At 50.0% G+C, this 26,932-nt stretch overlaps 1 protein-coding gene across 1 annotated transcript; it reads right to left on the bottom strand.

Annotated features, from left to right (window-relative positions):
- Positions 1–19,432: 19,432 nt before the first annotated feature.
- SHOX2 (SHOX homeobox 2) lies at positions 19,433–25,510 on the bottom strand. Its single transcript, XM_068953993.1, has 5 exons — positions 25,196–25,510; positions 23,713–23,921; positions 21,378–21,435; positions 20,898–20,986; positions 19,433–20,799 (listed from the first exon to the last, which is right to left on the bottom strand). Exons 1-5 carry the CDS (start codon positions 25,482–25,484, stop codon positions 20,506–20,508), a joined length of 939 nt encoding a protein of 312 aa, XP_068810094.1. The 5' UTR covers positions 25,485–25,510; the 3' UTR covers positions 19,433–20,505.
- Positions 25,511–26,932: the final 1,422 nt, after the last annotated feature.

Raw genomic sequence — 26,932 nt, 5'->3', positions numbered from 1 at the left:
AAGGAGCTATTTCTTTATTGATAACTTAGGTCTACCATTATTTGAGAATGAAACTGCTATTCAGAAGTAAGAGGAAACAGTTAATCACAGACACATTGCCTGGGATGTAGCATATGGAATTGAACGTTATCTGATCGCTCTGTGGTTTTGGAAAACTAATATTGTTTCCCAAAATCTATAACGTACAGGGCAGTTTATAGTGGGTTTTCGCAGGTCCAAAGAACGCACAACCTCCAAAGCAGGCATATGTTTTATTTTCAGTTTTGATATCTCTGCGAACGGACGTGTTCACTGGCAATATTATTTTCTTATAGACGATTAAAAGCTGATCTGTATAAAACTTTAAAAATAAAGGAAATCTGGCAGCCGAATATTTGCAGCTTGTTTTGAAATAGCTCGGTTAAATGTCAGCGGATGAAAATACCATCCAGCAACGGGGAGCTGAGCCCTGTTTCGAAAAACAAATAGCAGTTATTGGATTCATGTGTGCAACAACGGGAACTCTTGCAGCCCGGCCGCTCGGCCAGTTCTGGGAAACCCCAGGCAGGATTTCGCCCCGGAGAGCGGGCTCCTTCCCAGGGTTGGGGAAGGTGCTGCCACCGGCCGGCACGTGGTCTTGCCCCGACCGGGACACGGCGCGACGCCCGCAAGGTGCGGGCGAGTCAAAGCCTTGGAGAGCCCCCGTCCGCCCGGATCAGCCTCCTAGGCGAAATGAAGCCACGTTGGTTGGCGGAGGGTTAGGAGGAATCCCAGAGGATGGAGGGGCTTCCCCCTCCCTGCCGAAAGGCTGCAGACGGCTCTGTCCGCGGCGGCTGGCGGAGCAAAGGATTAGGGAGACGGAAGCCCTGAAACGACCCTATGGAAAGAAAAAATTGTTATGGGAAGGAAAGAAAAAAAAAGTCAAACGGGTCTATTGTTAAAAGTTGGCACCGTTATACAGTTGGCCATTGGTAACTTATTTAAAGATTATTTTCCTGCAGATTTTTCATTTTCTGCAGATCTAACTTAAAAGGAACCCCATTCTGTCAAATTTCTGTCAGCATTCGCCTTTTCCAGTAATGAACAGCCACGCAACCTCACTTGAGCAATAAGGACTGATCCAAAAAGGGGTTCCAAGTTCTGATAGCCTTTTTTTAAAAACAAATAGACATTCCCTGTGGGATCTGCAGTCTCAGGGCTGCCGGACCACGTTGATGAATGAGCACTTAAAAAGCGCATTTCTCTGGGCACACAAAAGTGCAGGAGCGAACTGAACTAGTTCTTGGCTGCTCAAGCAGAGAATGAGAAGGGCAAATAAAATACAGGGCTCTGAAAATTAAATGAGGTTTTCCAATTTCTGTCGGTATTACAAATCTACAATGCTGTCTTTTAACGCCATTAACCAGCACTGTTGTCTGCAACCAGGCTTAACCTGGCACTGCTCGTGATGCTTCGGGAGCGCAGACTTTGTCCCCAGCTCCTCTCACAAGCTGTTTTGTTGTTGGCGTTTCAACACATTAACGGAGAAGCGTGTACTACAGCTCCCTGCAACCAACAAGAAGGTTTCTTTTTCTTGTCTGCGAGTGCTGGCAAAATTACAACTAGACATCAACCACAGGGTCAGGCAGGTCACCGTCTAACATCAAAAAAAAAAAAAAAAACCCACTGAAAGCCTGGCAGTTTCCAGCGTGATGGAGCCTCCTTCGGTGAAAAATGAAAAATAATACAAGAATAAAAATGAAACTTCAGAGCTCGGAACTCTTTTAAATGTCAGTTTATCCCCATTTTAAATATCAGTCTAACTCAGTTTTAAATGTCAAGGCCTGATTCTCCTCCAATTTACATTAAAATTATGTCAAACTGGGTGCAGGCCTCACTTGGGCTGACGTCTCCATGAGGCTGAGGAGCCCTGCGAAGTCGTGGACCTGCTCGCAGTGGAGGGCTGAGGAGTTTTTCAGCTCCAGAAAGTCCCCAGCTAGCAAAGCTGGCCAGCACAAGCCACTTTGGGGAGGAAAAGGGGCTTCGCCGGGTGCTGTTAGCAGAGAGACCGAGGGGGCACGTTGTAGGTTTTGGGCCACACTTCAGCCTCAGCACAAGGCAGAAAGGTAGATTTTTTTTTGTAACCTTTCTTTTCTTCAATAACATCGCCACAGCATTTATTCCAGATTTATTCCCGAGTAAGTGAAGTCAGTAACAGCTGCAATTAGCCAAATGCTGCGAGAGAGGCAAAGCCTCGCCTGGGGTAAATTGATCCAACCCATTTATGGGACCTACCCCGTTAAAATCAGCTAAAGATGTAGCCATATAAGAAGAGGTATGTGGTTTCTGATGCCGCAGGTACAGGCATCGCTGCCACACACTCTGACTACCACCACACTCAATACCGCGTGAACTCTGTTGACTCCCATGAACGGTGCTTCGGAGCAAGCGCTCTGCTTTTTGGTCAGGATTTGCAGCAAAGAGAGTTTTATAATAATATTTTACTAGCTGTAGCATGCATGTTATTATATGATTAAGAACAATATAGGGAACACATGTGTAGATATTATTTGCTGTAGACATTGAATTCCATCAGTGACCGCAGAAACATTTACATTTATAGTCTGTAATGAAAAACTGAACTAGAATTATGCATTTACAGAAGCGTGAGTACATTATAGCCATAACACTTGTAAAGAGATGATAATTCTCATTACTGAAGTCCCTAGTCAGTGCACATCCTGATGGTACGGGGACACCTCACCTCATAAAGCTGATGCAACATGGCCAGTACCCTTTTTTGGAAAGATTTAACTCATGCAAAAATGTAATAAAATGGTTTTTGCTTTTTGAAAGGCTTGTGAGTGCACTTGTGAAGGTATATAGGGAGAATATCTCAGAAAGGGGTAAAAATGTCAGACCTGATCGTACAGAGGAGCAAGAAGGAAATATGTCTACAAAGCAAAGACTGCAGGATTAAGTCCTTAGATTGGAGACATAGGCAGAGATGGTCTAAATAGCTATTTTTCTGCTTTTCCAGCAAAGGGAGGAAATGCTAATATACCTGAGCTACTCACTGGTAAGGCAGCTTATATTCAATTTTAAGCGTTTTTTCAGGATGAAGGCGAAATGCTGGTCCTACTAGACCAGGTGAGGACTCTTACACGAGTACTGGTGGGGCGTCCCTAGGAGAAGGCAGCCCTTGCCTGGACACAGCCAATGGCAGCCAATGAAGGGAATGAAATCCTTGCGTTGTTCTCAACTTCTGCGTCCTGCTGGCAAGGTTATCATCAGCCAGGGAGATACCCCTCGCCTCTTCCTGGCCTGTTGCTTTCGGGGCAGGAAGTGATGCTTTCTCTTCTTGAAAGATGATGTCTTCTCCTGCTTAGGCATGTTGGTAAATTCAGATGGTAGAGGACCAGGATGTCTCCTTTTCTTTCAACGTATCCTCATTTTATGCAGATTCTCTTTATTTTAAATTTGTTACTTAATGAGTGAATATGACCCTGATTTGACTTCTGGTCGTTCAGAAGTGGGCCGAGGACCAAGCATTTTTCATGTTTTGTCTCTGAAAACTCCCACAGAGCTCCAGTGAGAAGTCCTGAGCTCTCTACAAGCCTCAAAGTCAAAAGCTGAGGGAGCCACTCACATCACTGCAGCTGCCATATAGGCAGATAGCATTTTAAAGGCTAATTTTCATCCTTGGATGCAATATTTTAAGTGCATGGATGGTTAGAAATTTTTGCAACACGCTATCCGTATAACAAGTGGTTAAGATGACCAGGGAAATAAATGAGGTCTAATTCTCTGTGGTGCTGTGTCATCTCCATCCTTTTTCTGGTGCTAACAAGCAGGCTCAGGGTGGGTAGGGGAGGGACATGGAAAGTGGCTTTAAGCCACCTTGGTCTCCTCGCTGCTAAGGGCTGGAGCAGCCTGGCCAGTTTGGGCAATCGGGGCGGCCTCGCGCCGGCAGCCCGCGGTGCTGTCCCCTACCCGCACAGCGCCGAAGACTGAAGCAGGGCATAAACGCTGCGTTTGGTGGCCCAGATACCGTGAGAAAGAAAGTTTTTCAAAAATGCTGTTTTAATAGAGAGAGTTTAACTTTCAGTGCTTGGTCTAAGGGTTTGGCAGCAAAACGAAAAATAAGCAAGGTAAACTAATGGCTGAGCTCTGCTAATGAGTAAAAAAAATACTGCTGTACCACTGCCTCCAATGGTGGGTGATGGCTTTTTATTGATTAGGTTGAACAGGATTGCTCTCTAATTATGTGAGCCACTGATGCTTTAAAAATGTTAGTGAAAACCTGCAATTGGAGCTGCGTAGGAGGTTATTATATGAGCTTTTTAGGACTGGAGACCAATATTTCCCATTTAATTAATCATAACAATTTGGTTTAAAGGACTAATTGAGCCCGTTTCATTTTCCACACATTTTTTCTACAGTCTGGTAGCGGAGCAGCCTAGAGCAGAAACTATAAATGCTGGGGGAACGCGCAGCCGAGGTCGACGAGAAATGCCACAGCAGACCACTGTGGCCGGTCTGCCAGGCGTAAGGGGCTACATTTCTAGCGCTCCGGGCACCCTCCTGAGCGGAAGGAAGCGTTAGCTTATACGCGTTAGGGAAAAATATTTTAATAATGAGAACCTTAAAGGTTATATATAGGCAGAGGGAGGACCTAAAGGCATGTGCAGGTAGAGGGGTCACTACCTGCCGCGCTTCCAATGAAAATAACAGATTTGTACATGCACCTAAAATATTCATGCACACTTTGGAATTTAAGCTTGTGGCATAATAGTATTTGCACAATAATTCAATCTAATTGTGGAGGCAAGCTGTAAAACTGCTATATCTCTGACGGTTTACTGTGCAAAAAAAAAAGGGGGGGGGATGCTGTTAAGCCTTCTTCACTGACATCTAATGTTTCAAGTTTTTAGAAATATTGTATAAAGACTGAGATTTATTTCCTGAGATGTTTCATTAATGGTTGTGGCAGGCAGCTGGCCTGAGGTTTGACACACAATAAAATCCATGTCAAGAATATTAAAGATAGTGCAAAAGATAACTATGAATTTACATTCAAACAGGCTTTTGACAAAGCCATTGCAACAGGCTCCTAATCAGGTCTTGAGACCTAGCCTGCCCTCTCTTTAAACCCGTGATCTTGAAAAGGAGCTTTAAATTGGAAATTATTACACATTAAAACCTCAACATGGGCCAGATCGAAGTGGATCGATATCTTGCCGAGCACAATAAATCAGCCTGCTGCTCTGCGGTTACTGTTTGCTGAACATATTTAAATTTTCTTGTAACAAATTAATTCCAACATTTTCTCTTGATTGAATTAGGGCAAGTGTTGGAGCTGTCACAAGTATTTCACTGCTTCAGGGAGACAAATTGCTCGTCTGGACATGGGTAACAAGCCAAAGTGTTGAGTCCCTGATAATCTTCCCACTAATTCTCCATTACAGCAAAATGAAGCCATAAATCACCCTGACAGCTGATCGATGTAAACATTGTTTCCGCCGTGATTGCCAGCGCTCCCTGCGGAGTTACTGTCCGCTCACAATTCGCCGAAATTACTCCCCGGGCAGCCTCCCTGGAAACGGCGCGCGCCTCCCGAGCAAAGTCGCTCCCGCCGCACGAGTAACCATCTCATTTCAGGCCCCGGCCCCCTCGCAAAACAGCAAATATTAATCAAAAACGCCCTAGTTAGCTACGGGCGAGGTAATCTTTTACAGCTAAGAAGGATTCCTCGGGCAATCACTCTTTCTTCTGCCCCCCTCCCCAAAAAAAGGGAAAAAAAAAAAAAAAGGGAAAAATGAAATTTCAAACTCCCGTTTCGTGGGAGACGTGCGGAAACGTCGCCGCCGCAGTCCCGAGGAGCGTCTTTTGCTCTGAACTAACTAGTGGCAACTTGGATGAAATTACTTGACCCTTTATCGAGTTCTGCTAATGCGCTCTAAAACAGAAATTAAACCGCCTGGTGGCGGGCCCCGCGGCAGCTTGCCGCGCGCATTTAATTCCAGAAAAGATGTATTACGTAGTTCCGCGCAGCACTAATTCCCGGGAGACGCGGTCGACGGGGTGATGTTTTAGCAGGGCTAGGGCGCACCGGCGTACCGGCCGGCCGCGCCGCCGGGGGAAGGCGAGAGCACGGCGGGAAGACTCGCCAGGAGCGCTGATTTAACACCCCGGCTCAGCGCCCGCCTGGAAGAAAGCCTTGGAGGTCACTTCGCCTATGGAGAAACGTATCGAAGACGGTTCTGGGGCCTCTTCCCTCGATTCTGCGGTTTTGCTCAAAAACCGGGAAGCAATGGTGGAACCGTCAGGGATTTCAAGAAAACGCCCCGGGGCCTCCTGACGCGTCCCTAGCGGGACGTTGGCGTCCCCCGCTGTCTCCCGAGGGTGCTCCCCGGCGCGGGGCTGCCCGCTGCGGCGCAAGCGCTCCGGAGCGTCCCTGCCTGCGAGTAACGCCACCTTCCAAAACGTGGAGCCTCCAGAGCTGGATTGCTGTAGACATGCAGTTACCCCACGGGAGCCGCGCTACAAGCTCGCCTACTGCCGCAGGTGGGAAAGGAAGAACCTGCCACTTGCAAGGTGCGTTTCGGTTGAGCGCTTGTCCGTCGGCTGAAAACGAAAAAGCAGAAATTGGATAACGAGCCCCATTTCCTCCTACAAAACGCAATCTGCTTTACAATGTCAACATCGCAGCCACGTCAGCAGGCAAAAAAAATATATATATATTGTTGGAAGAAATTCCATGGAGGATAAAGTTTGCGACCGCCTTGGAAGGGTAAAGCTGGCTGCGGGCAGCGGGCGCCGGCCGGAGCTGACGCGCCCATCGCCGAACGGGCCGCCAAGGGCAAAAAGGGGTCAAAATCATTCACCTGGGTCCAACTCGAAGCGGTTCTCCGCCAGCCAAAAGCGGGGCTCGGCGCGCCCCAGCGCGGCAGGCTGGAGGCGCCCGGGGAAGAGGATGGAGCAAGGGAGCGGGAGCAGGCGCGGGAACGGCGCAGGGCCAGCGCTGCAACAGGCTGCCGCTGCGTTGCATCTCTTCCACCGCGGCGCCCGCCACTTTGGAAACGTTCTGTTACAGTCGCGGTACGCTTAATAGAGATGCACTTAATTGAGACTAACTGAAATTCCGCCGCCATTATAAAAGCAGTACATCAAAAAAGGAGGAGGGGAAAAAAAAAAAAGACAACGGATGTTTTTCTCAACACTTACGCTTCAGTTCGTTTTGCTCTTATCAGCTTGTGCTTCTGCAGCAATGATGCATTTTCATGTATTACTTTTAAGACAGAGGACCTATCATTTTTTCAGAGAAACAACCCTAAAAAAGTGCCAGTCAAAGTCATTAAGATGTTTTCACTGATGCACCGCACGTAAATCTGATTTACGTTGGTTTAAACAGTTAAGAAATCCCTGAAATAACTTCATTTATTATTTTATTGCCTGATTAATGGTTCAGAGTAACTGATTTGTAGCTGAAGTTTTACGGAATGCAAAATTTAAAAAAAAGCCTTTTGTAAAAACGTTCCGTATTTGTTCAATTATGTGTTTAAAACTGAAACAAATACAAAAACTTCAATAAATATGTTTTCTTCCAAGAAATGACATACTGTGGGCTTTCCGTTATTGTTGGGTTTGATGTTTTTGCCTCTAAGGAGGTCAGCAATATGGAAACATAAAGGCCAATTTAATTTGTGCATCTGTGGCTGCCAAGTATTTTAATTCCGACAGCTGTGACTGAAGAGTTAATATTTTACTTGTCAAAATCCAAAAGAAGGCCAGTGAATCACTCTAATTCTCATTAAGAGGCTTCCCCCCAGTAGCACCCTAATTCAAAATAATGAAAGTAGAGACTGAGTGCGATTCTAATACCAGTTGAGACCTATCTTTTAATATTTCTCTAGTGATGGATTAGAGATCGGGGAAATTCATCTCAGATCATAGAGCCTAATTTAATAAGGGATCATTCCAAGAGTATTGCATTTTATAATAATGTCATTTAATGTGTCGTCTTCCATTTTTACTGTCCCATATGTATGCTTACACGATGGTGCCATAGGGATAAACTTTTAAAGAACCAGTATCGCTTTTTGTTTTAGGCTCTTCTTAACCGGGAAGTTTATCAACTACGTTGTCTATTAGCGTTCTGTTATAATTGTGGAATAGTTTGAAAAAAAACCACTGAAAACCAAGAAAATGGTAAAATAAATGACAGTTTCACACTATCTGAAACGCTGGAGTGAAGGGAAATGAAGAACATTCAAAAGCAGGCTAAAATCTGGTTGTAGCATCTGACACAACAGTACCGTAACATGAAAAATGTGGTTACCCAGCTGTTTAGAACTCATGATCAGAAAATAATTTTCTCCTGTAACAATATCTACATACAACATTTTTAGATTGCTTGACTGGTATATCACTGCAACTACTTATTTAATCTAGATCTAATTATTTGTTTGCTTTTATGATTGTTTTTAGGCATTTTTTTCCAAAAAAGCAGAGCAATTTGCTCTTCTGTGAGGGCAGCAAATTATCACTGACCTAGACAATGGATTGCACTTTATTACTGTGTATTAATATTTGGACTATGTTTAATTCGTTGTGTTATTTGTATTTCTTGGCATTGCCCTGAACATGAAATTCTTGGTGATTACTACAGCAACGCTTAAGACCTACTCAAGGTCAAAAACCCCTAACCACATAAAAGTCAATATATTATTATTGGCTATAACTCGTATAGCTGCAGCCTGAGCTCTGCTTAATCACAATTCTATTGCACAAGGCCTTTAGGAAAAATGGTGTTATAATGAGAATTTTTGTTCCAAATACATTCGCATGATTAAGTCTTTATTTTCAGATAACAACTCAACGGCTTCAGTGCAAGGTTTGACTGCATTAGATCAAATGCAGGCAGCCTAAATAGGAAACAGCTGAGTAATAACCTGCTGTAAACAATAATCTAATTACAGGAGTTTTTCCAGCATAGAAATGTGTCATTTGAAAGGGAACACAATTAATACAAAATGAGGTTTTTCATATTTTCTCTTTTCTCCAGTGTATTTTCAGTTTTGTTTTCTTCAGGATATTGCATCTCATGGTATTTCTTGCACTTTTTCTCATATATCCCAATTCATTATTCCCGACTTGTCTAAAATATTCTTTGTTGGTATGGCTTTTAATTTTCTTCTTTTATCCTCAGCATTTTAAGTTCCCATTTGTCTGTTGACTGCTTTTCTTCTCTTCTATTTCTTCTTCCTTCCATTTTCACTATCTTCTTGTAAGATTGGCTATTTCATACTTTTTTGGTTTTAATTTTTGAGTCTTATTGGTAGTCACTTTGTAAGACCCTCTGTACATGTTGATAAAGTTCCGTCTAGACTTTACAGACTCACTTTTTTCTCACTGAGTTGTCTTTCCCTGTATTAGTGTCTTGTTTGTTAATCCTGTTTCTTTTGATTAAATATCAAAAGGTGTCCTTCCAGTAGGAATGTTACCTATGTGCACGTCTGGCATCTGGAACTGCTTTAGGGACTCATTCAGCCTGCTAAGAGAGAATGATATTGAAACTGTTGACAAATCAGGAAAAAAAATAAAGTGTCTGGTTTTACCTAAAATAATTAGAAACGACTGGTTTATATTAAAAAATCAGAAATCAGGAAAAAAAAGTGAAATAGGTTTCGAAGACTCTTTTGTAAAGACCGTGGCCTGCGTGCCTCACCTTGTTCCATTCCCGGCACTAGTTTTCCCCACATCGCCTTCCTTACAAACAAGGTAATGAGAAAACGGAAAAAAAAGAAACCCAGTGGCAAAGGCTGGCAGTTAAAATAGGCTGCGTCCAGGCTCACGTGCGCTTTGGGTGCTTTCCTGCTTTAAATGCGCAGTTCGTCGCTGTGTTTTCTTCGCTCCTGTGGGCCCGTGGTTAAAGGCGGGAAGGTGCCACCGGGGTTGTCCTAGAGCGGACTGCGCGCGGGCACCCACCTCGCAAGACCCCCGGGCTCCGCGCCGGGACCTGGGCGGGGGCACGGGGAGTCCCAGGGCGAGGGCAGGGCACCGTGTCGAAGCCCCAGGACGCCGAGGGAGGTCTTCAAGCAGTGAAGGAGACCAAAAGTCACAATTCCCGGATTCAGCCTAAGCTCACCTACGGGTCTGAGCCCCATCTACTGCCAGCCGGCGGCGGTGGGAAAATCCTCTGCTTGCACCCAGCAAGGATGAGCCACTCACCTACTGCTTTTATGTTATTCACCGCTCAGAAAGTTAGACCGGTATTAACCGAGTTGCCTATATAACTCGGTCAACGTGGTTCGAGTCCAGCTTGCTGGCTGCTGATTGCAAACCCAACTGGAAGGGCGCTGTCACCCTGGGCAGAAGTGGCAGCAGTTGGGAAACAGGTCTCGTGCAGGCAGAAGGAGGGAGAAAGCGGCCTCAGAAGGTTCGCTGTCTGCCAAATATTAAAAAAGGGATGTTTCTAAACTTCAGCATTTCTTGCTTTTCATCTGCGCCTTCACTTCCGCCTCATCTCTGCCTTTTTCCCATCCACGTGTCCCTCCGTAAATGCCCGTCCCTCCCACCACGTTCGCCTGGTGCTAGTGTATCTGGCATATCTGCTTCTCCTTAACCGAGAGGCCAGCTGAACGCCTCGGTACAGACCCGTAGACCATCTCTTAGTAGAAATATCTCCAAGAAGACTATTTAGGAAGATGATTTCCATGGTGTTGTCTCCGTAGCGCCCCTTCGTGCCTTATGAGAGCGAGCAGGGCGTGCCGGGGAAGCCAGCTCGGCTCCACCACGGACCAGAGCTATTTCCACCTGCTGGTTTCCACGGGTGCAACCCTGCACCCGCCCCAGGCCGTCACCTTCCCGGTTGTCGGCTAGGGGCACCGTTCACGGTTTTCCTTTTGTTTCCTTTGCTACTTTAAATTGACCAGAACTCAGATTTAATCTAGAAATTCATGGTCAGTTCACTACAAGAATTTGACGGTCAGTATTTCGACAATACTATAGAGCCTTTAAGCCTTACGGCATATTTCTTTGGATGTCAGGGCAGGGGTAAATCAGCCTCAAGAAACACAGCCTGCCAGGGCGAGTGTTCTTTATTACAATGCAAAACTGATTTTCAGGGAATAAAACACGGTGCAGTGGTCAGGATTCCCACAGACACCTGCGTTCGCTAAAGCATTTGCGGACAGCGAACGCAGGAGAGACAAACACCCAGCGAAGCACAGGTTTTAAAGATCAAGCCAATACTACGCAGACGTTGTCAATAGTTTGCTCACTTCTCACTGGAGCATAAAAACAACCTCAGCGAAGATCAGCCGTATAACAGACGTCCTTAAGAAAGTAGGTTTGGGGTTTCTTCCGACAGCCTGGTTCGCCTGGGTCCAAACAACAAATCCTGGGAAAAGAGTTAGTAGAAGTGACCACAGAAACGCTGACCAGGTTAGTCATCCTCTTCTCTCTGACGATGAACTAGTATTTTTGCTAGAAAGATAATGCATTTTCTTTAAAATGGATCTTGAAAAATGTTACGCTTTGCTGAGCGGTATTTACGCCGACTGATGTTAACGGCGGATCAGGTGCAGATTCTACACGCTTTCCATTCAGTCGCAGCTCAGGCGAATGTCACCCGCCTGTTGTCAACGAGGAAACGCCATCGTAATGAAGCGATACCTTGCATTAGCCGTATTTAATTGTTAGCATTCTGGTGGCAGCCAGGTTAAGACTGGCCATTCACACACTGCCTGTTTCTGCAAAATCCAGCAAAGGGAAAAACAAATAACTAAAGCTAATGTGGGGAGAAGGGTGACCAACAACGACCAGCTGTTTCGTCTTCTGCTCCACGTTTCCTTGCTGCACGCATCCTTTCCGGCAAGGCCGCAGGGTATCATCCTCTTGCCAAGATCTGCCCTCTCCTAAAACCGCCGTCACCTCCCTTTTCTCGGCGGTTGGGAGGCCACGCGGCTGTTCAGTGAGGTCGGAGACTCTTCCCCTGCGCTTCCGCCTGACGGCGCTCATTTCTGCCCCCTCCGCCTTCCCTCCGGGCCGTTGGGTCTCCCCGCCGCCAGCGATTACGGAGACAGCGGCCGTTCATGGATGATGGATTAACGGAGATCAGAAAATTTAATTTCCCGGCTTCACTCTGTGATTGTGGTCTTTCTGCGGGACGGAAACGTGCGCCAGCTGACGATGTTGCACGGGCCACGTCGTGGCCGTTCTCTGCCACCCGTCCCGAAGCCGCGCGGGCGCGAGAGCGGCGCTGCGCAACGCACACGTGTGCCCCTCCTGTGCCACCGCCTGGCCCCGGGCGCGCGGCAGCCCGCAAGGTTTTGCCTGCTAAGGACGCGCGGAGAACGTGCATTTATTTTCCCCAGGCTTCCGGGCAAGCGGGAGGGAAGCGCACGCAGAAGGCGGCAAGCAACTCGGGACGGCTCGGTGGAGGAAGGTGGACGGAGACCTCCCCTCTGGGCGCACCGAGGCGGAGGCTGGGGGGGGGGTCTCCCGGCAGGGCATGTTATGCCCCTACCGTGTTTTCTATATCGGCTGCGGGGATTTTTGAAGTGGGCTCGGGACTTCAGAATTCCTCAAAACGCGCCGTGCGTGCACCGGCCAGCGGTCGGGGCGCAGCGACAGCCAAGACGCTCGAAGGGTGCTAAGCGGGGCTTTGTTCCTCGGGGCCCGCGAGGAAACGAGCAACGTGCGGGGAAGAGAGCCCGTCCTGCAAAAACAAGCTTTCCTCAAGTTTTTGCAAATTCACTTCTTTATTTAAATTAGAACTATCCCAGTTTTCTAGCTGTTAAAATAGGAAAGTGCAAGCATTTTTAAATACAAACGGCATTTATGTTTATGAACAGCAAAGCTAAACTTCTTCCTACTGCGCCTACTGTCTTTGCATGCCTGAGCACCTACCCTTAATCCACCTAGCTGCAAACTGTTGCTGCCCGTTTTGTGAAACTAGACTCGACCAAAGTTACCATGTCGTTATTGGCAAGGTCTGAAGGGGGCTGAGCCACCGCACGTTCCTCTGCGGCAACGAACGCGGAGTGTTTCAGTTCGCAGGAAACAGTTAAAACCAAACTCAACGCCTGGCTCATGTTAGTTTTTATTTTCCTGAAAACTGAGCGGGATACTCATAAACTTATGCAAAAGCCTGAAAAATGTTAAACGTATTCGCACTTTAAATAGCCATAAAGACAAATTCCTCCTAGGAATACATCATACCTAGCTGAGCCTGACGCTGGCTGGGTCCTGGCTAATAGCAGTTGTTTGGAAGTATATATGTTCCATTTACAGCAGAAGGCCTAATTCATCTTGCTCCAGGAAGAGAGCAGCTAAGTGACACTCTGTAAATCCTGCCTCTCCATTGTTTAGCTGCGAGCCTCGGCGCAGATGTCGAGAAAGGAAGCGCCAAGAGAAAATCCACAGTCGTCTCCCTGGCCCACGAAAATAAGTGCTTGATTACAAGTAAAGTGCGTCCATTCGAAATTACTCTAAACTAATTACGGCTGAACATAAAATAATTTATGAATTGTGATGCAAATGTTTCTCTTTCCCTGAGAAATATCACTGCAGTTAAACTGACTTTTAAAGTCGTGCAAAATGCTTCAGCTAGGTAGGAAAACGTCGTAAACTATTTCCGTAATTAAACGGACCACATATGCAAGAATTGCATCTGCTTTACGTTGCAAGCCTGTTTGTCCGCTGCGTGAAAGTGGGCCGACCCCACCGCGGGCCGGCTCTTCTGCGGGTGCAGCAGGACGGAGCTCCTGCTGCGCGGTCCCGGCAGGGTCTGGCCTTCACGGCCGGCTCCGCGCGCCCACCTGCATCCTCACTGCTGCTGTGGTGCAAGAATAACCTAAATCCTGGCTGCAGACGCTGAACAAGAAGTAAAATCACCAGAAACCGAGCAAGTTAATTAGCGTTCCTTTCCATCATGAGGGCAAACGTGGTATAACTCATTTATATGCTGAATCAATGATATTTCTTTTAATTAATGGCTGTTCAAGTAATTATGGTCATTTAAAATGTGTGGGGGGGGGGGAGTATCAAAAACATTTACTTCATTAGCCTATTGTTTTCTTCTTATGAATTCAATACTGTGGTCTTCACCCAAGCAAAATTTCTACTGCAGTCAACAAAGCCGATAGAAACACACATGGATATTCCCTGAACAGGGACAGCAGTGGCATTTACATGTGGTTTCCATTGTCCCACATTTAACCTTTCAAAGGCTTTTTTTTTCCAGAATACTTTATTTGCATTTTCTTTAAAAAAGAGTATGTTTACCTTCTTCCTAAAGTTTACCACATGTCAAAACACTTCCAAATCTAAATATTTCATAAAAGAGAATCTGCATAATAAATAATGTAAGCATGTTAAGTAAATGAACCCTAAGAATGGCATAAAAAAAAATCATTCTGGGTATTCACAGTTATTTTATAAAGGGTTATACAGAGTATTCTCATTTTTAGCAAATCATCATATCTCGGTAAGTGCCAGCCAGATTTCCACTGCTTAAATATTTACTTGACTGACAACCAAGAGATGTGTAGGTATGTTGTTAATGCAGGCATCGACCGTTTGCAGGATGCCCTCCGCCTGCGCCCGCCACGGGTGGACACCAGGCGGGCAGCCGGCTGGGCTCCCAGGGCAGACCAGGGCTCGCACCCCACATGGCACGCTGCCACCCTGCGAGGGGGCAGGTTCGGTCACTAAATTGAAGGGCCCTTCAAGAAAAGTTGTTGTGTCTCTTTCTGGTTGCAACCAAAGCTCAGAGGGCTTTCTAATAACCAGGCCAAGCCTTAGTGTTCGGGTCAGTGTTTCTACCACGCGCTGTCCTCAGGCGGCTTAGCTCCACCAGCTCGTGGGTGGTGCTGCTGGTGGCCTCCTGGCAGGGCAGGGCAAGAGGGAGGGTAAGTGTCTCCCAGGACCTCACCGTGGGCTGCTCGCGAGCGCCCAGAGCACCCAGCTGTCCCACTGCCAGAGTCTGCTGTCACCGCAGTGACCGTCCTAAGCTAAGGCAGGTGACCGGAGTATTTAAAAACTTGGGCTTCTCAGATAAAGCGTGAAATTGTCAGCATTGACCATTTCGTGGTGATACAAGAGCACTTTATGCAAACCTAGGCAGCCAGGAAGAGCGAGTGACAACGCAGATGCAGGGGACACTCCTAAAGAGCGCGCTCGAAAGGCTGAAGGGAGGGTGCAAACAAGAGTTGAGCGGCCCGTCACCAGGACGCAAGCGGCTGTTGGCCAGCCTGGGTTTTCTTGCTACTTTTGCCCAAACACGTAGAACCACAGGTGAAATTTCTAGCGAGCCAAACGCCAGGACACCAGCGTCCACCAGCGCGAGGAGAGCGTGGGCACTGGCTGAGGGAGCCCACGGTCGCCGTACGGCATCGGTTATAGGTGACCGGCAGGTCCACGTCCAGCCCCTGCAGCGGGAAACGTCTGTGCGGAGCTGGGCTGGGAAGATTAATGTGCAACACGTGGAATGGCAGCCTCGACTGCGACACAGCTGGATTTTCTTAATGCATTATTAAAACTATCGTCTTCCTCCTCTTAATTAACTTGAGGAAGATGTTCATAAAAGATGAGATTATTCTGGTGCTGTGTTTTACCAGCCACAAGTTTATATCCTTGTTGGCTTCGTGATGGGTATGGATGCTGATAAGGTCGGAGGGAGCCTTGTTCCGAGCGCTGGCACGCGACCGCTGCGTTTGGTACGTCCTCGTCTGAGAACTTTGTGCTGGTATTTTTCCCTGGATGATTTTTGCCTGTGTAAAAGGAGGCTGTTAATATCACATCACTATTTAATGAACAGTATGTCTGATGTGCAAAGACCGTAAAACCTTCATTAGCAAGGAAAATGTTTTCTCCTGTGTGTCTTTCATAGCTGCAGTACTAAAAAGTTTAAGATATACAGAAGGAAGGGTAAATTAAACAGGCTTACAAAGCACAAGGCAAGCCTCATTTGGGTACGTATTTTCTTCTATTACCTTACAGAAAGTGCAGGAAACTTGGGGCCCCGGTGACAGAAAAAGGGACTGCGGACAAAGCCCAAATTTCCTACTTATGGAGACCACAGAGGGCGGCAGGTTGCACAGCACGAGTTATCCGAGCGAAGTGGAAGTTCGTCCTTTTCCATTCCTTTAGTTCCCCTCCTTTCCCTAAGAAGTAACTCTGGTATGACTTGAAAGCGTTATCGCTGGAAAAGGGGCTGCCTTCCAAAAGGCCAAACAAGAGCCATATGTCCCCAGAGGCTCGGTACGCGCACAGCCCCGGTGAGGTTGCGCTCCAGCCAGGCGGCGGGCGCCCGGAGCCCGCAGGTAGGTGCGCGGCCGCCTCAGCCCCTGCCTGCCAGCAGCCAGCTGCTCACGCTCGCACCCAGCTAAACCCGCACCGAGGAAGCCTTTCAAGGCACCTGGCCACTGAAAACAAACAGCAGCTTCAAGCCGGGCCTTTTTTGGAGGTTTATGTTGTTTGTTGCTCTCCGCTGTCCGCAGAAGGCGTGCTGTTTCAGCTCCGAGCAAATGGGTGGTGGGCACTGAGGGGCTCTGCTTGCTTTCCTACTGGAAAGGTAGCTTTTGTCCCGTCAGCGAAACGAGCAACGGCTGGCAAAATGGTGTGAATGCATCCTAAAAGCCAAAAAACCGAAATACTGTGCAACCGTCCTAGCAAGATTTGTGATGTAGAAAATTCCCAGAATTTTCTTCATTCACACTAACTTAATTGCCTAAAGAACATCTGGAAAGAAGAGTGACCGCTCTTTCGAAGTGTGAGTAGTGACAACTCACATTTCTGAAAATACTTATTACAACCTCCAGGGCAGTTCAAGGGCAATATCAAGGGCACTTGCAGCTTAAATATTTAAAAAGTTAAAATGAGCAGAATTTTTTCCAGTTCCTTTTAGAAGTTTGTTGCACACCTGAAAGGAGCAACAGTGATAGAGATCTAGTTTCTAAAAACATACGTAGCAGCCACCCTTTAATGCTCACTTTCACTTGGTATTATTTCACAATGAGAGCAAGCAGGCTTAGAAATTGTGAGAAAGAGACAATTAAAGAGGGAATGAAATGGGAACTGTCATAAAATTGGACAAGTATCAACATCTATCGCAGCAGGACTTAGTATAGTGTGTACTGTTACAAAAACCACATTATATATTCTTTGAGTATTCAGCTACAGTTTACTCATAGGACTACTGTGTTCTTAAGGACAAATTATTCCTCCTCAGACCCATCAGTTGGACAGCTGATATACCAGAGCGCTATCCTGATGATGCTTTTCCGAAAGGCATGTTTAAGCACGCTGGTTAAAAGCTTTGCCAGGAATAAAGCTGAGCTGCTAATGAATGATATTGGGCACACCAATTTTATACATAGTATTTAGCACAGTTTTATGGGCTCCTTTTAAAAACAGTGCTGCTCACACCAGACAAAATAGCTGTTTCTGTTTTTCTCCTTTTAAGTGTTCTTTTATTGAAAACAAATTGAAATATATGAGAGGCGTTAGCGTGGTGCTGGCTGAAGCTTTCTGCAGGACATCTGGCTGCCAGCTCACTTTTTTGCTCACCTAACAGTCTGATACTGCAGAGAGACAACACACTGTGGAAACTGCTACTTCGCTGCATCCGAATCTGCATCAGTTCATGCTGCGAACACGCGATGGGCTCTATGAGGACAGAAACAGGTGTTTACTCCTTCCTGCATGATTTATTTCATCTCGTCTCTAAATCCCCTTCTCATGCCACTTATATCTCCATTGAAATCCCCTGCTAAAATTTTATCTACAGAAAGCATGTATTGTATATGCATCGGCTGGCTCATAAAATATCCATAATTAAATTTCATGAAACCTACATTTTTTTAATGTAAGTTCAGACACTCTAAGAAATAAAATAGAAACAGAACAGTTCTGGCCAACTTCTGGGGGCCTATAGACCGATTAGGTATTCTCGTCCAAGGAAACCAGGAATGTAAGTATTCCTGTCCAAAAATATCCTGTTAAGACTATTTTATTTTAATCACAGCTGTGCTCAAAAATACACAGTTCTCTTATACCCTCCAATCATCCTCTTCTGTTATGATGAAAGTACATCTTTCATATTTTTTATTACAATCATCTTGAAGACAGACATGCCAATATCTGGCCATATTGTAAAGATTTGAAATTCACATTGTATATATCCATCACAGTTTACGTTACATACATCAATAGCCTGCACAAGACTGTTAGGCAACTATATTTAAACGAGCTGTGTGTCAAACAGAGCAGGTAACGTGTGACAAGTTTGTCGGGAATATGCTTCGAGACTGCACTTCAGCTGGGATCACAATGCCCGGGCTGCGATATGAGGTACTTGCGCACATATTAATTAACTTCCTCGTTCAGGGATCAATCGACACCACCGTTAGTTTTATTGACTTTATCATTAGCAGCATCTTACTTTTGTTTGAATAAAGCTCTTCCGCCTAACGTAAAATCTATCACTTGCCGCCCGTTGGTAGCATGCAAATACCGGCGCTCGTTTTCCTGGTGCTCCTCGCAGATTTCCTTCCCGCCGGCAGCTTCACCTGGAAAATCCAGACAGCGCCGCGCAGCGCCCCGCGGGGGCCGCTCCCGAGCCCGGCCCGGGGGCTCCGGGGGGCGCTCCCGGCCCCGGCCCCGCCGCTCGGGGGGCGCCGCCGCCGCTTCTCGGCCCGCGGCGGCCGTGGGAACCGCGCGCCGCCGTGGGAACCGCGCGCGCCGGCGGCCGCGGCGGGGCGCAGCCGAGATTTATTTCCCCGCGCGGGATTCATTGACCGCGCGGCCCCGGGTTTGCCGCGCTCCGTGCTCGGGCAGGGGAAAACATTTAGAGGCATCACGCTTTCCTCGCTTTTATTACCTGAGGGAACTTGGACAGAACTTGTAAAGACACAATTGCTGCGCTACTTCCATCGGTCTATTTTCTTCCAAAGTGAGCCCAATTAAAACGTCGCGTTAAGTTTTAGGAAGCCGGAACTCCGGGAAACTAATGTAAAGCGGTAACAAAAGATGCAGGAGGGCGAGTGGTCCTTCATAGCTGTGCTACGCATTTGCTGCAGTTTCTAGGCAGCGGAAAGAAACATGCAAGCTCTCTAAAAAAAAAAAAAGTGTAAACGCAAAAAGAAAGAATATCACTTACGATTTAATATTAACAGTACCAGAAGTGACGTTAAACCGTCCACTAAAACGTTACCCTTTTCAGTCAATAGATCGCAAAGTGTCTTAAATTCATTACTTGGCACTTATTGAAATTTGTGACGTCGAAAACGGATTAACAAAAGTGAAGCAAACCTGAGTGAAACAAAATATATTGTACTGACAACAAATGTAATGAAATAACAGCATCTTTTTTTCTTTTTTAAAATAACTTAAAATACACTAGAAAAAATATGGTCAATATAAATAATTTTGTTTTCATGGAGAACAAATAGATACAAAGCCCGTCCATACCAAAGTTCGCTTAGAAGAGCTTTCCCTCGTGGCAAAAAGCACTAAATTCATGAGGGTCTGATCGCAAACTGGGATAACAATCACCAACTTCAAGGTACCCCAGATTAAATAGCTATATGTCTTTCAAATAAAAAAAAATCACAAGATTACGTGAATAGATACACCTTTATGAGATAAAATGTAAATGTTTGACAGTCAACGATCAATTCACAAGTTATAGCCAAAATAAACTTTGTTCGTGTGTATCAACATATTTTACATGTACCTAGTACCTCTCACTGGAATTTGCCGTTGTGTAAAGTGGTGGTTGGGAATTAAATACTCTTTTCTTTTTTTCCCTTTTTGCCCTCAGGACAGGAGGGAGCCAGCGCAGGGAGGACAACCCCGCGCTCCCGATGCTTTCCGCTCCCTTTTATTTCAAAGGTGGGACAGCAAACGACCAACAAAGATTTAAGAGTGAAAAAGGTAGTGCTTCATCTCTCTCTCTCTCTCTCTCTTTCTTTTTCCCTCCAAGATTACAAGAGAAAGAACCCAGCCACATTTGTTTGTTTTCTTTTTCTACTGAAGATGAGGGTGAAGTGCAAGTGAATCAAAGGACTCCATGAATGAAATACAAATACATGCAACCCGGAATTCTGCTGGAGGAAGCATCCCGGACAGTTTTCCCATTAGAAATTCGCAGAGAAATCATTGTCTCTTTTTTTCCTTTTTTTTTCTTCGTCGTCTTCTTTTTTTCCTGTTCTTTTTTTTGTCGCCATTCCAGACGCGGCTGTTAAACTCAAGTATCTGATGCAACGTGAAAGGAGGCCCGCCTCTCTTATCAAATTTCTCGTATTAAAGTGAACTTCGCAGAAAAAAAGGTCAGTTTCAAAACCTGTGAACTTCCCAGCTGCGTGTCTAGTTCCTCTGACTCTTTAAATAAGTATATATCTGCCATCAGTTTCTCCTCTCCCTCTTTTATTTTAATTATTCTCTCTGTTCGTTTTTTTTTTTAAAAAAAAAAAACAAAAACGAAACAAAACAAATCCCGCGGGGGGGGGGTCCTTTGGGTGCCGGGGGAGGGGGCGGTCACAGCCCCAGGGCGGCGGCGTGTTTCTTGGCCTTGAGGCGCAGGTCGGCGATGCTGGAGTTCTTGCTGGTGGTCTTGGCGGCGGCGGCGGCGGCCACCACGGAGGCGGCCGAGGCGGACTCGGCGGCCAGCGTGGCCAGCGGCAGCCCGAAGGGCGGCGCGGGGAACATCATGTAGGGCGCGTGGGCCGCCAGGTGCGGGTGCAGGTGGTGATGCGCGTGGGCCACCGCGCTGTCCAGCTGCAGCTGCGCCTGCACCTGCAACGACAAGGGCGGCACGTTGCAGTGACCGTCCTGCGGGGCGCAAAGCAGAGGAGACACGGCGTTAAGTCCGCGCCGCCGCCGTCGCCCCCCGCCCCCCGCCCCACTTCCCCGCTCGCCCGCCGACTCGCCTGCTGGAAGGGCATCCGCAGCGCGCCCACGTTCACGTACGGCGCCACCCGGCACGCCTCGAACTGGCTCGCCGCTCCGATGAGCACCCCTGCAAGAGGCAGCGGCGGGGCGCTCAGCGCCGCCCCGGGACCGCGGCGGCCCCCGACGGCGCGGCCCCGCTACGGGCTTCCCCCGGCGGGGCAGTCGGCGCGTCGCCCCCTCCTTCCCCCCGCCCGCCCCGCTCCCGCCGGGCGCGCGTCCCCCGACGGGGCGGCCCGCCCGGCCCCCGCGACGCGCTGCCCCCGAGGGGGCGGCCGCGAGTCCCTCTCGCCCCCCCCCCCCGAGTCCCCGCTGCCCCCCGACGTGCTTCCCCCGAGGCAGCAGCCCGCGAGTCCCCCTCGCTCTCCCGGGTCGCGCTGCCCCCGACGGGGCGGCCCGCCGTGCGTAGCCGCTGCTCAGCCTAAGCCTCCTCGGCGGCGCGGCTGCCCGCGGGCGCGTACCTTTGTGGAGCTGGTTTTCTTGTTTCCGACATTTGGCTCGTCTGTTCTGAAACCAAACCTGCGGACACGGGGAAACGGCGGTCACGGCCCCGGCGGCGCCGCGCCGCGCTGCTCCGCGCTGCACCGCGCTGGGCGCCCGCCGCGTGCGGGGAGGCAGCGCTGCGCTTGCGTATCCGGGCAGCCCGCGCTTATAAGCTCGGAAACGGAAAGGAAGCACAAAAATAGTGAAAAAAAAAAAAAATATATATATATTTATATAAATATAGGTATGGAAAATCGACTTTCGCAGACTGCTGGTTCTAGATAAATTACTTTTTTAGCTCTGGTTTCATCTTTCCGCACCAGAGTCCCAAAAGACCGGAATCACTCCCTGATATCTAATGCTACCTTGTGATAATGGGCTTGGATGTTTGCACTGTCAGACCTGAGCAGAGCGCGCTCGTTAATAGCCTGTAATATTAATTAGCTTTATCTTCAAGAAAAACTAAACACCAAAGTGTTTAATGACTCCTTTTCGGAGGATAATTACTGTCATAAAAGCTTCACTACAAAGAAGTCCAGAATTTCCCTGTTCCTCTGTGCAGCAGAGTGTGGCACAGAAGCGGAATAATTGTCTCATTATCATGATAATCTAATTTACTCCCAGAGAAAAGGCTGCAAGTGAGACAAGAACATACTTTTAATATTGGAAATAGAATGGTTGAAACAAATTTCCAGAATAAACTTCTGCTCACTTAAAGGCAAGAGAGAGGGAGAGAGCGAGCGTGTTGAAGACATTTCAGTTTAAGGACAGACCTCTGCACTGCATCTCAGCAGCCACATCCACCAAGCAATCCTTCCCCCACGGCCAAAAAAAAAAAAAAAAGTAGAAGAAGAAAAATCTTTTTTGAGGTCTTACTTTAAGAGACAAATATAAATGTGAATTTCCCCCGCCCTGTCATTTACTTTCGCCGAGCAAAATCTGCCCAACGGCCGTGTTCGCCCGCAGCCTCCCGTGGAAATGAGCATTCCACAATTTACAAATTAGTGCAGATGCGAAGCAAAATATTATTGCAAAGCGTTTTCCGGAACGATTTAAAGGGAATGAACTTAATCTATGTAAATCTCCAAAAGTTATTATGCACCCTGCGATTTGGCAGAATAGGAGCGCGGATTATGTGCTAGCGCGGTATTCTTTGTCGAGCAAACATCCAGCAGAAGGAAGCACCTCCCTTTAAATTTTTCAGAGAAGTTGAAGCTGCACAACTTTGTTTTGTTTGGTTTCGTTAAGATTTGTGCAGCATAAATAGGTGGCTGTCTCAGCGGAAAACAGAAAAGCAGGGGAGAGTAAAAAAGAAAGCTATTTTTTGTGAGACGGTGATGACAAAAGCTGCTTATTATTACTTTTTCGGTTCAACGTGACTGCTCTGTTTATGTCCTTCCCCTCTTACGAGATGCAGGGAAACCCCATAAGAATTGTGCGCATAGTTTGGTGCAGATGGTGGCCTACAAGCACAAAGATTGAGGGGGAGTATCTGTTACAGCAATACTTTCTAACAGCTGCAGATGTTAGGGGCCTAAAACTACTCCATGTGTTCAAACAAATAATGACCATCATTTTCTTTTCTTTTATTATTGGAAGGGAAGTACACTGAAACAGTTACATTTGTTCTAATTTGAAAAGTTACCTTCTTCTCCATCCCGGCAAAGCCCAACATTTCACTCAGGAGAAACTCCCAGACAAGAGCACAGGAACCGGTTTGTAAAAACTTTTGGGGGGCAGCTCGAGGTTAAACGCGCAGATTAAATAAAAGGAAGCTGTGGCTTCCCTATAAAGGGGAACGCTTCCAATCGCCCGTTTTCACTACAGGTTTTTATATTTCATAAATCCGAACACAACCGGTCCGTGCAATTTTCCTCCGTTTCCCTGCCGCTTCCCTCACTCAAGATTTAAGAACCGCGAGGAGAAACGGTCTGTAAATTTCTGCACCGAGCGGTTACTAATTTAGTTTATGGGCAGCCCAGCTATAAAGGTAATTGGCACATCCGCCTGCTAAGCCCTGCGCGGGCAGCCGCGCAGCGGGAGCGCCGAGCGAAACGCGGGCGCCGCGACCGCCGCCGGGGCGGGCGGGCAGGCGGGGGGGGGGGGGCGACGGGCTGCGCGGAGCGCGCAGCGACCCGCAGGGTCAGAAAGCACGGCGAAAGAGTCAAAAAACACGGCGAAAGCGTCAAATCCACGCAGGGCGCGGAGGCGACGGGCAGCCGCGGCGGCAGGGCAGGACCGAGCGGGTTTTGCGCACACCTACGCACCCCCCCCATCACACCCGCACCCGCGCAGCGCCGGCCGCCTCGCTACCTGCACCCGCGCCTCGGAGAGGCCCAGCCGCTGGCTCAGCTCCTCCCGCATGAAGGCGTCCGGGTAGTGGGTCTCGTCGAAAAGCCTCTCCAGCTCGTTGAGCTGCTCCAGGGTGAAATTCGTGCGGCTCCTCCTCTGCTTGATTTTCGTCTGCCCTTCGTCCTCCATCGCTTTCGCATCCTCCTTGCGCTCCTTCAGCTCTGCGGACACTGGGCACGAAAGGGGCAGTCAGAGCCGCCGGGCGACGGGCCGGGCCGGGCGGGGAGGTGCGGTGCGGTACGGGGCAGGGGGGGGTCAAAACGCGGGCGGAGACCCCCGGGGCCTCTGTCGCGACAGCCGCATTTCTGGGGGATATCGCCTGCCGGCGCAGGCGGTCAGGGCCGGCGCCAGCGGCTGCGGTGCCCCGCGGCCGGGCAGGACCCGCCGGGCCGGGCTGGGGGGGATGCAGTGATGCGGGGCCGGGCGGGACCCCCCCCTCCTCACCCCGGGCCGGACGGACCCCCCCGGGCCGGCCGCGCCCCCGCTGCCGGCCTACGCGCCCGGGCCGCGCTAGGCCCCGCAGCGGCCGCGGCGTTTCCCAGCCCCCGCGCTCGCCTCCGCTCGGCCCTCGCCGCCGGTCCCGGCACCCGCCGCCCCGCCGCCGCCGCCCCCCCCTCCCCGGGAGGGGGTCTCCGGCCCTCGGGTCCCGCAGCGCGGCAACAGGTCCCGCGGGGCGCCGAGCTGCGCCGGCCTCCGCGGGCCCTCCGCGCCCAGCGCCTGACTTTGCGCTCGCTCCCGGTTTTTGTTTTCGTTGTTGGGTTTTCTGCTGCAGACGCGCCCCAGGCCGGCGGGCCGGACACTGCGCGGGGGGGGGGGGGGGGAGAGAAGCTGCGCGGGGAGGCGCGAGCGGTGCGCGCCCGTCCGCCGCTGCTTGCGCAGCCGGGCAGAAAAATTTGTTTCTCGGCCGTTTCCGGGGGCTGCTGCCGAGCGAGCCGCGCTGCGCCGCGCACGGCGGCCGCGAACAAAAGGGGCGGCAGCGCTGCGCGGCTCCCCCGCCGGCAGCGAGCCGGCCGCCTCCGCGGCGCGCAGCGGGGCGCCTCGCCGTGCACGCGCCTCGCGTGGCCTCCTTCCCCCCCCCCCCCCCGCGGGAAAGCGGCCGCTCCGCGCTGGCGGGACCTGCGGCGACACGAAGGGGCCGGCGTCGCCCGCCGCTTCCCGCGCGCAGCGCAACTTCCCGTTATGATTCTAAGCGGCAGCGCACGGGGCTCTCGGCAAGTTAATTTGGCTCGTTTCGAGCTTTTAATGTCAACTTCCAGGCGCGCCGCGTATTTCCCATAACGGGGGGTGAAAGGAGCGGGGGGGAAGGTGGGAGCCCGCTGGCGAGCAACGAGCCCGGCGGGCGAGCGCCCTCCGCCCGCCCCGGGGGCTCCGCGGCGCCGGCCCCCGACGGGGCGCGGGGAAGGGAAGAAGGGAAGGGAGGGAGCGTCGCCGGTGCCGCCGTTACCGTCGCTGAGCTTGGGGGTGGCCGCGCCGGCGGCTCGGTCGGCGGCGGCGGCGGCGTCGGGTTCCCGCGGCGGGGAGCGCCCGGCGCCCGCCCGCGCTGCCGGGCTGCCCGCCTCGTCGCGGCCCGGTTCCGCCGCGGCGCCGCCGCCGCCGCCGGGTTCCCGCGGGCCGCCGCCGCCGCCGGTGCGCAGGGGTCCGCTCTCCAGCACCTCGCGGTAGGTGATGAGCTCCTTCTTCTCCTTCGCTTTGGGGTCAAACGATTTGGAGACGAAAGCCGTGAGCTCCTCCATGGCTTCGGCTCAGGGGCGAGCTGCCCCGGTTGGCCGTGCCGTCTCTTCCCCCCCCCCGCCGCCGCCGCCCCCGGGCGGGCATCCACGGGGCGGGGTGGCGGCGGGGCCCCCGGCCGTGCCGAGACGAGTTGAGCCGAGCCGAGCCGTGCCGGGCTGCGCCGAGCCGAGCCGAGCCGGGCTGCGCCGCGCCGCCCGACGTGCAGGGCCGGGGCGGCTGTGCGCGCCAGCGCTGGGGTCTGATAGCGACGCGGCGATTGAAGTGGCACTATTTATACTTTGCAAAGCCGGCCCCTTGTTCCCGGCGAATTACCTCCCCTCGGAGCGCTGAATGGACCCCTTCTCCGCGGCCGCGCCGCGCCGCGGGGCACTGCGGCCAGGGCGAGCGCCGCCGCCCGCGCCGCGCCGCGCCGCGCCCCGCACCGCCCTAATTAATTTAATTAGGCGCGGGCCCGGCGCGAGGGTCCCGGCGAGCGGGGCCGGCGCTGCAGGGGAGTGGCCAAAGCGGGGGGCGGCGGGGGGCGCGCGCAGTGCTCCGCGCCCGCGCACCGCCGCCGGCGCCTCCCCGCGGGCCGTGCGTGCCCCCGGGCCGGAGCGGGGCCCCGCGGAGCGCCGCGCCCGCGCTGGCTCGGTGGCCGCGTAACGGCCAGAGCCGGAAAAGTTCCTCCGTGGGCGCGCAAATCCCTCAAATAAATCGCAGCCTAATTGACAGTGACAAATATACTCGCATCATTAACGTTTTCTCGTACGGCAAATTGAGGCATCAGATTAGACCGAATTATGCTTTTTATTGCTAATACTGTTTTTTTCCTTTGTTGTTTAAATCCCATTAAGATAGTACTTTTATTGACAGAAGTCATCTATTTTACACCTTTGGTAGAATTCTAATAAATTATTCAAAATTGTTTAACTCTTGCTTAGGTATTGATTTTTCATTTGACCTTTGGAAAGATGACTTTACATAAAAGAGTGTCTATTTACTAGAACAGGTACAGTATTTAGAACGTAATTACCATTTCTTCCGATCCAATTATGCATGCCTCGGCCACAATGAGCCATTAATTTACTTTTACTCTGTTTTAGCACTTTCAGAAAACAAAACAGGTCACGCCATCATTAAAAGGCAGTCCATTCGCCTCGGTCTATTCGAGCTGACATTTTTGATACTGTAAGTATCGGACTGCGAGACGCCAACGGGAGAAAATCAGCGTGTCGTTACCGACCTTAAAGATGGGAGGGAAGATTAACATCCCCGGCTCTTTCGTCATTGTATTAGTTACAGCATTACGAAAGACTTCCTAATTACTGCGAAAGGGAGACTGTGCTGGGGAACTAACGGTAAAGTAACAAAATCCGTCGAAAGAGAGAGAAGCCCCCGCGGGAACGGATTCCTGGGAACGCGGTCAGCCCGTCGCTTGCCGCCTCCGCGGCCGCGGCCCCCCGCGCGCGTT

The sequence above is a fragment of the Struthio camelus genome, chromosome 9, assembly GCF_040807025.1.
Source record: "Struthio camelus isolate bStrCam1 chromosome 9, bStrCam1.hap1, whole genome shotgun sequence".
NCBI lineage: Eukaryota > Metazoa > Chordata > Aves > Struthioniformes > Struthionidae > Struthio > Struthio camelus.
Note: the sequence above shows the minus strand (reverse complement) of the source record. Positions and strands in the feature narration are given on the sequence as shown.